This window comes from Diplotaxodon limnothrissa, linkage group LG12 (genome assembly GCF_057381915.1).
Source record: "Diplotaxodon limnothrissa isolate DT_005_m linkage group LG12, D_limnothrissa_male_GT1.1, whole genome shotgun sequence".
Taxonomy (NCBI): Eukaryota; Metazoa; Chordata; class Actinopteri; order Cichliformes; family Cichlidae; genus Diplotaxodon; species Diplotaxodon limnothrissa.
In genome coordinates this window covers 24991616-25001652 of record NC_140607.1, presented here as the reverse complement: position 1 = coordinate 25001652, position 10037 = coordinate 24991616, and the positions used below count along the sequence as shown (strand labels likewise).

Here is a 10037-nt window from a genome sequence, read left to right as displayed (position 1 = left end):
CTCTTTTTATACCCAATCACGTTACTGACCTGTTCCCAATTAACCTAATTTGTTGGAAAATATTCCTCCAGTTGTTTCTTTTTAGTACCCCCTAAAAAGCCTTTCGCAGCCTTCTGCTGCAATAAAATTCAAAATGAGCTAATAATTTGCATGAAATAGAAAGAGTGTGTTTTCTCTGTTCTATAATAAAACATGCATTCATCAGATTTCCATATCATTGGGTTCTGTTTTTATTTACATTTTACACAGCCTCCTAAACTTTTTGGAAACTGGGTTTGTATAAATATAAGAGTATAACACTGTTTTCACACAGGAGCTTTATTCTAATATGCATTTTATGCACTGATTAGACACAACTTTTAAATAGACTTGCTTAATATAGTTAAGCAAGTGCTTAATTCAAATTAACACCTTTTTAGTTCATGATTTTAATTAACTGACCTACTTTTTATAGACAGCTGCTGTGTTGAGAACGATTGGTATTATTCGCAGTATTCAGCAAGAGTGAGTGAGAAAGAGCACTATCTTCGTTGCTGCACCAGCTGATATGATAAGGGTTAAGTTCAGAAAAACAAGAAGACAGAACAGAAAACAGATGGGTGCTCCAGGTGTCAGATAGAGATGCAAATACACTTTTAAATGTCAACAAAAAGAAAAAGAATAAGAGCAAACAAAAATGTATGACAAGAAAGAAGAAGGTGAGGCTAGGGAAATGGCACAAACACACAAGAAGAAACTGCCATGAAAGCGAAAGAGAGAGAGAGAGAGGAGAAAAAAGCAGTTTGAGGAACAGGCAAGTCTCGGAGCTGACAAGGTTATCTAGGAGTGTGCGTGCCAAGTTCTCTCTGAAAAGGAACAGCCTGTCTAAATGTCAACACAGCCTGGGGCAGTGGGGATGTGCACGGCATAAGATATGCAGCCAGGAGATATGAGAGGGACCCAGAATGACACGCAGCAGCAGGGTCATTTACATCAGTCGATGTCATTAATACAGCAGCAACCACGGAAAGATCCCAGGCAGACGAAGAGCAACTAAACTTTATCAGAGATGTGAGATTTGCGAGTGTAAATGTAACGGTTAAAAAAAAAATTTCAGATGTCTCTTTAGGCTCTAAACCATCACATCTTACCTTTCAAGTAATTACTGACAAATTATGAACTATCTTCCACAGAAGTCAATGTTTTGAGGTCCCGGTCACAGCTACAGCTGATGGTTTAAACTTTAAACTCAGATAAAAGGTTCTCTAGCACCATATACAGGATTTTATATGTTATTGCAACTAAATACACAGCATCCAACATGACTATGCATTATCAAATGTCACAGCTGCAAACTGAAAAATTGAAGGAACAAATAGGGAAACGAATAAGGATTGAAGTGTGAACAGCTTGAATGTGTCATTAATTTCAAAAACGTAGTACAGGGATCATTTGAGATTAAATGGTTGAAAATAGTTTTATCTACAGCTTCATCAGTGTCTGCTATATCAGTTTCCTCTTGCACATTGATTGAATAATGATCTCCTGGACAGGAGTCTGTATTATTTATCTCTTTGAACGCTAACTTTGCTTATGCAATATGAATACTCCTATCTTCTGTATGTGCCACACTGAGGGGCCTCTTTATCAGCAGAGTCAGGAGGTAACAGATAAATGCTTTGGGTCACGTTTAATAGGATGCTCTGAACACCGTGCAGCAGTGAATAGTAAAGCTAGAAGGCACTAAAGTGGCCACAGGAGTAGACAACTGCTCCCTCTGCCCTCAGTTCAGAACAACAGCAACAGAAACAAGAAATGCGATGCTTGCCATTTCTATAAAAATCATTGAATGTTGCAAATAAGTTGACAAAGAAAAAAAAAAAAAAGAAAAAAAAAAGAAAAAGAAAGTGACACAACCACACCACACGCTTGTGAGATATTCACCTTTTTTAATTTAGAAATATAATAAACACAGTAAAAGTCAAAGTGGAACTACAACTCAATTTACCAGAGTTAACTGACCATAAAGTGTTGCATGTATTCATTCGTGCAGGTGGTTATAAACTCTGCTGTCCTAGATAAGGCATATAACTGCTGTCTTTTTGTTTACGATCGCATACAGCTTAAAACAAGGACAGAGCTCATTCATTAAAGTACAGTGGAAATGCAAAGCGTAATTTCCTCTTAATGAGTATCTACAAGATGCAGCAGGGCAGGAAGGGCCCAGCAGGATTTACAAGCACATGAGTAAATGTTCATATTCGTTCTCTTTTTTTCCCCTTTGATGAAATGGCAGCTATGACGATGGCCTGCGCTGGAAGCACAATCAAGCTGCGAACAACATTTATGATTATTTAAACTATTTTGAAAACGATACCAAAGAAATGAAGGAGAGAAAAAAAAAAAATTCCAAACCATAGCTGGAAAACAAAAACTACGAATAAAGAGCTGCGTTCACATTAACCAAAAAGATTCACCAAGATTTCTTTCGTGCAGGAATGTTCCGGTATGACCCCATTAAGGCCCAGACAATGATCGTCATGTAATTACTTAAATAGAACTAGAAGAGCACAACGAACAGATGCTTCTGTGCAATGTAGAGCAAGCTCTCAGAAATCCCAGTGGAGCTAAATGAGGAGGAGGTACAGTGGGAGGTTGCGGGAACTGTTTCAAGCGTAGAGGGGTTCGTAACCATTCCTTCGGCTTTTACAGGTTATCGCACACACGCTCACCATCCCAAAAAACTGGAAAAGGAAAAAATAAAAATCAGAGACACAATTAAAATACGTTTTCTGTTTAGGTTACATGAACCGACTAATAAGGGGGATGAAATTTTTTATCTTACAAACCTATCACAAAGTTTGGCTTCCTGAGTGAAAAAAAAAAAACAAAACCTTGAAATATATATTTATATATAAAATTGAATTATGTAACACCCTACAATAATACAGACATGCTTGCAGGAAATTTTTTTTTTTTTTAGAATTTCTTTAACAATTCATTTTTTTTCTTCACATAGAAGACAAAATGATCACACAAGTGCTAAGTTAACAAATCCATGCACTTCAGAGTTTGAAAGACGCAGGTCAATGACATATCCTCATTTACCTGCCAAACCACATTTAAGCTTGGTCTTACCTTGATGATGGCAAAAGCAACAACGACCAGCATGGCGTAGGTCAGAACATCCTGTATGAACTTCTCCAGCTTGGGCTCACAACCCTAAAAACACATACACAATCGTTGTGAGTATACATACAGTACATGCACATCAAAGGTATTTACTTGACTTTAGCTCCTTTTTTGTTGCCTTTACTGCTGGGAGTTTTTGCAGACTTAAAAACTGTCATAATAACATTTTTTTTAATCATTAAAAAAAATAAAAAAAAATCTGAGACTGAATGACAGAAGTATCCAAACTGCAGGTGAACACGCAGTCAGAGTAAACATCGTACAGTCCAGAGAAAGACAAACACGTGTGACTCAAGTGTGATTCACCTCAGTGTTAAACTGGTCCTTTTCTTCCAGTCTGCCATTGCACTGTGGCGATGAGGAGTTTTTACAGCAGGACAAAGGCAGCGTTTTGTTTGTAGAAAAATAGGTGGTGTTGGTCCAGTCGGTGTAATTCTTGACACCGCAGCACTTTAACTGCAAAAAGTCAAAGAGAAGAGGGTCATGTGCAAACGGAAACTATGATAAAGGTACAGGTAAAGATAAAGGTCCTACAAGAAGTTGAGCTAAGGGAAATATGGTACTGCGGCTGTGTTGCAGTGTTTCAAGTTTTGTACACACTGGATCGGTTTCTTCTTCTAATCCAGTTATCAGTTTCCCACAGTTACGTTTGACAGACACAGGAGAAGTAAAAGTGGTGCATGTAGGTCATGAAGCTGTAAAGTGCAACGACTTCCTATGAACTTCATTTTTATTTTTATTGTTGTCTTCTGAAGACAAAATTGGAGGGAGAAGAGGAAGTGAAACCATGTAAGAGAGAGAATGCACACAACAACAAAAGAGACAATGGAGAATGAAAATAGAATCAAGAAAACAAATCTATTATCAAAGTGGAAAATACACTAACCAAAGTCTGCATGCTGTCCACTGCTTCGGTATCAGAGTTCTTCTCCCCATTATACTTGGAAAGAGAGTCTCTTATGGGGCTCTCAAGCTGTCCATTGATCTGTTGAGAAACAAATCCCCCCCCAAATGTAAGCAGTCATGTAAGTTAACCGTGAGCTACGACAAGTATATTTTCCCTACTGTTACTTAAAATAAATAACTAAACACAGATTAATATTCTAGGATTATTTCGAACACCTGAAGCGTCCGTGACTCACCTTGCTGCGGTAGATGAAGCTAAACACCAAAGCAGTCACTTCAGCTGCAAAGATCAACATGATGATCAGAAAGAACTAAAATGAATGGAAAAAAGAAATGAGATGTAAATTTGGATCCTAAAACAGAGCGAAAGATCAACAGAAACAAACATAAATGTAACAGAAAGGATGGTAAGTAACTTCATAGCTGAGGTGATAAGGGTTTGCTCTTGGGCTTCTACCTTCAGATTTTACAGATGAGCATATAAACATTAAGGAATTGGGAATATGATTAAGGCACAAATCACGTCTTGTCCTAATTCCCTCACACACACTTACAAAGCTGAGGCCACATTTGGACTCGCGGAGGGTTGAGCAGCATCCCACGATCCCAACAAAGAACATCACCGCACTGATTCCGATGATAATGGCTGCTGGGATTAGAGTTGACTTATTTTGAATCAGACTGTCAAAGCTGCCGAAGGACTTGATCACGTAGTGACCGACATAGGCCAGTCCTGCTCCTGCAGCCTGAAGGAAATGGGGACAGAAAAAAAAAAAAAAGATTCCACTATAAATAAACACAGGTTACAATAGATGCTAAATCATCTGCACCTTCACAAGTCATTCTGACGATTTCATGAAGAAACTGACGTTCTAGACATGAAGTTGCTAGAAACCAGACTGCAACCGGTTTTTAAAAGCTTACACTGTTAAAATTCGAGTCAGTCACATGCTCCTTGCTTTGTCAACACAACATTAAAACCAGACACACCGCATCATACTTCCTCCTCTACAACACTTCTGTTTCTGACATGTTACACTGGCCAAACCTATAACTGTTAAAATCAATTATTTGTTTTAGTTCTATTTTTTGTATTGATTTTAAAACTTTTTGTTAAAACTGAGCACAAAGATGTTTGTTCTTATTTTTCTGTCCTACTGGCTCTCATGTGATTAACATACTCTGTGAGGGTCACTGATAGTCTGCCCCATTGAACTTTGATGCATGTCTGGCGTTAAGTCACACTGCCATCACGACCTTTCTGCTAGTCATGCTTTAGTAGTGAGATCACCAGTCATATGACCGCAGGTATGAGGGCCAAGTTTGTGCATAGGGAGCTCACGCCTAAAAACAAAGGGGAAAAAAAGAATCACACTGATTCTTCACACTGAAATAATAATAATAATAAAAAAAAAAAAAAAAAATCTACTGTAGCAATGGAAAAAAAAAAGATATTTAAAAAATGCTTCATTAACTAATAAGCTAACATTTTTGTATCTAGTCTATGAAAGATTCTTTCTTCATACGTTGGTGATGTCAGTCAGAACACAGGAACAGAGGAGGTGTTAACCAGCAACGTTTTCATTTCTGTAGCAGACGGAAAGTCTCACACACAAAGTTTCCCCGAGGTAAGTCATTCATGCAATTTTCAGTTTTACTTCCCCTCATAGTTAAGCAACTTATACATTGGTTGCTTGTGTCTAGCGCATCCTAACAATTCACTTTGTAGCTCAGCCCCATGACTCACTTTTCTTGATCACTTCACGGTCACGGGAACCCTGTGGGTTTGTTACGCTGTGCCCCCCCCCGCCCATCCAGTGCTCACCCCCTAATCCCTCCAGAATCTCAGATCCTGGGGCTCAGAAGCAGAACAAAGAGGCTTACACAACGTAAAACGCAACCTCTCTGGAATGTAACTAGCTCTCTGAGGCCATGAGGGGTTCTCTGAAGGTCCAGCTTCAATCTGATTCCAGGAAAAGACAAGACTTACTGTAAATTTTGTGAACCAGGAACCATTTACTTATCGTTTCCTTAAATCAGATACATGAACTTTATTGCTGTGAAGCAGCAGAAATCCTGTTTTATAAAAGCAAACTATGAACATGTTCACTAAATCTAACCATGAAATATCAGCAACTGTTTAAAACACGTGTGAGGATCTGTGTAATGTTTATCACTGTGGGTCATAGTTCAGTTCAATCTTTTGAATGATTTTCTTTAAACAATCCCCCAGAATGAAACTGGCTGTTTATCATTTAAAAAAATGTTCACTTTCCCACAGAAAGCTGAAACTCCTTAATTTATCAAATTGCTGGGTATATCATGAAGGTCAATAGTTAATTCAACCGGATACGTGATTTCTTCATCAACTCATGTCTAATCAGGGCTCTTGCTCTGATAAATCAGCAACAAAAAAACAAACAAAAAAAAAATGTCAAACTTGCACATTCAGCCTGAAGCTCAAACACAGGAATGCTGTTTGTTGGCTAAACAATCTCAGCAGGTTTGACTAACTCCACATCTGAGCTGTGCAACAAAGGAGGAAAAAAAAAAAAAAAAAAAAGCAGAGGTGTTTTTAAAATATGGAGTCATTTGTTGTCTGTAATGCTCACATGCTGGGAGGGAGTGAACATTACTGAAATAAAGTGAAGGTCAGAGAAATGCAATAACACCTTCATTTGATTCAAAGAGGCTTGGTAATCCAACCCAAGGCTGCTGGATGTAAGATGGTAAGTGTGGCATAGAAAGAGAAAGTATACAGGCTGGAACAGAAGATAGGAAAACTAGGAAGTGGAGAGGAGAGGAAAAAAGGATTTGAATACTCAAATTAAAGCACGTCCATGTTGTCTCTGGTAAATAATCACACACATAGGCTGTTTCTGTCTTACAGTTATCCAATTAGACACACACATTAACCACGGAAGGGACAGGCTGGGAAATTTACCCACTCCTTTCAAAAGCCTTCGTAAGGTCACTGAAGAGGACACAGGCGGGGAAGCTTGGGTTTATTAAGTCAACATTAACGAGCAGCACACAACTGAAAGTACTCTGACACAAAGACAGACATGACTGCACGAGGGAGTGAATGGCCGGAAAAATAAGAGCAGAGTCGGGCAGGTCAGTGATCTCATGAAAATTTCCCAGGCCTTTTTATTTCAGAGCTACATACGTTAGAAGTCTATTAAAGGGTAGGTGGGGTGAAATGAGGAAGTGCTCTGTAATGCTGCGACTGTGCTAGAATAAAAAAAGGAGGGCGGGGGGCTGACTACTGGGATCTTTATCAAACCATAATACTGATTTGTTTACACCCCAAACAGCACAATTCACACAGGAGGAGTAAAGAGAAAACAAATAGCAGCAGATTTTTTTTTTTTTGAGAAACACAAATAGAAAAGCCCCCACATATTTATTTTTTCCCTTTCCGCATCACAGAGCGTCGTCAGTAGGAAATAAAATCTCTGCAGGTGGACGAACGACAGAATTACACAGCGACTCACCCAAAATATCAAGCTGATAAACAGGAGGATGATCTTGGCGACTCCGCAGTCCATGGCGTCTCAGTGGATGGTGGAGGAGAGAAAGAAAAAGACCGAATGTCCAGCTTTTTATGTCGCGTTTTATGTACGCCGAGTTTCTCCAGCTGCCCGCCCGCTTTGGTCACAAGTTTCCGTTGTGTTCTGACTGTACCGACTGATCACCTGGTCACATGATGATGGGAGGAGAGCAAAGCTACACAGCAGATCCTGCAGCTCCCCCTCCCACTCCAACCCGTGCATCACGTCATACATCAGTCTCACACGAGGAAGCCCGAGACTCTATCAAGCTGCTTGATATCACACGCGTTTTATTTTGGTTAAAGGATTTTAACATAATTTTGCGTAGAAAGGATTCTACTTTTAAATGCCTTTGGCATTTAAAAATGTATTTTTATTCATTCCCCCCTTTAATTCAACATGCAGTTCAGTTAAGTTCCATTATAAAGCCAAAGATCTTATAAATTTGTAGAAAATAAAATTACCTATTTGCAGTTTGTGACAGCCATTAAAAAAATAAAAATAAAAACAAATACACAAAGGATGGAACTTCCAATGCTCGAGGCAAAGAAGAGTGCACATAAGCAGCATGCTTTTCATATCACTGCATGAGGAAGGTGTGTTTAAGCTTACTGTTTAAGCATACATTTTTTTGAAGGTTATGTCTCAAATTTGCATATTGGTTTTAATCCCACCGATGTGCTCCAGTAATGTAATTTAATGTTGGCATCAATTATACAGTCATTGGTTGTGAAATACAGCACAAGATTCATTGTCCTTCATTGTCTAAGTATGTGAGATAATAGGGGGGTCACATTTCTTTTTTTTATTGTTATTAATAACAGAAAAAATATGTATTTTAGTCGTGTGAAGCATGCTTAAGTAGTGACTCTTTTTGCAGTAACTCTGAGGACAATAGGCAGCTATTCTTTCGGATTGAGTCAAAAGGTTATGTGGATGGGAGTTATAGAAAGAGAAAACCACAACACAGACAATTTGCAGCCACAAAAACAATTGTTTTATTCAGAGTAGTTCAGCAGAAGGCTTCGTTTGACCTTTATGCGCTCAGTTCTGTATCACTGCAAGAGATTAAAGCAACTGACACATTTAGATTAAAGCAATTGACACTCATTTAAATGAATGCGGGAGCGGCAGAAATATTCAGTTGCTCTTCCGACTGTGACATGGGTTATAACTGTTAAACCACGGCTGCACGCTATTCAGAGGAACACGTAGAAGCCTCGGAGTAGGTCTCTTTGCCTATAGAAGTAAAGGTTTTGTATTGATAATGAGGCCAAGATGACCAACAACAGCCTTATCAGACGTGCTGCAGTATACCTGCATCATCCTGCTCTGCATACAAGCCCACGATTAAAAGCTTCCACACGCGAGAAATGGAAACAAAAACTACACATCTGAGGCTTTCAGTGGGCACTTCAAGCTGGTCTCCCGTGACAACACTCTCACCACCTACAGGTGTCCATCAGAACTGCACTCCAGCCAAACAAAACTCCAGTGTTTGTGAGGAGGCGCTATCAGCGCACTACAGAAGGCACGGAAACGTTTGCCAATCTTTTCCCTCGCGCGCACGCACACACAAGTACATATCTTATCTCACATTAATAATAAGAAAACAAACAAAAGTAGCGCGAGAAACCACGAAGAAGAGAAAAACACATCCCTCTTTCACTGGAGACGTTTTTGATGGATTGCACTAAGAGTGTAATATTAAAACATTCCCAGAAGTATGTCTGATAATTGCATTCATTTTAAAACTGATATAAAAATAATATAAAATTAATATAAAACAAAGACTCCAATGTTGGACTACACGATTTAGTTTTTTCTGGTTTATTTTCCCGCTGTTTGGCTCCACCTGTGGCAGATTTTATTGCGTGTTTTTGTAAACAAATATCACAACCCCCCTGTCCCCCACAGGTTTGTAACAACCCTGTAAAACCCAATAAAACCGATGGTTTATCATTAAAAGGTCAAACAGCTAAGCCGTGTAAAGCGCGTCATAGTGCCTGAAGTTTGTTTTGGTTTCACAGATGCGCAAGTAAAGGATGGTTTTTGTACATTCATGTGTGCTGTGCTGTTTTACCAAAACCAACACAGGCTGAGGAAAACTGACCCGAGGACATTTAAGTGCAGTGTAATGAAACATGATTCGTGTTTTTGCATTTATATGCGCAGAACTGTTATAATCTCATAAGTGAAGTTATTTTTGCACAATTTTTACGCAGCAGTTCCTCATAAAAGTTAATTGATGCATAAATAATAAATGATCTAAATTCAAATTAATTTAAATTTATATTTATGTACAAGCACCCCACTGGAGTCATTCCACAAAGTGTCTAGTTAAGAAAGCCCGGGAAATTAATCAGAAATTCGTTTCTTGGGCTGCCCCTCCTCACAGGCTGATAA

At 38.8% G+C, this 10037-nt stretch overlaps 1 protein-coding gene across 1 annotated transcript; it reads right to left on the bottom strand.

Moving 5' to 3' along the window:
- Window positions 1-1923: 1923 nt before the first annotated feature.
- Window positions 1924-7751, bottom strand: tspan36 (tetraspanin 36). The gene is made up of 7 exons (XM_085368407.1): window positions 7575-7751; window positions 4632-4823; window positions 4314-4388; window positions 4058-4156; window positions 3478-3627; window positions 3118-3201; window positions 1924-2723 (listed from the first exon to the last, which is right to left on the bottom strand). The coding sequence occupies exons 1-7, from the start codon at window positions 7626-7628 to the stop codon at window positions 2649-2651; spliced, it is 729 nt and encodes a 242-aa protein (XP_085224533.1). The 5' UTR covers window positions 7629-7751; the 3' UTR covers window positions 1924-2648.
- Window positions 7752-10037: the final 2286 nt, after the last annotated feature.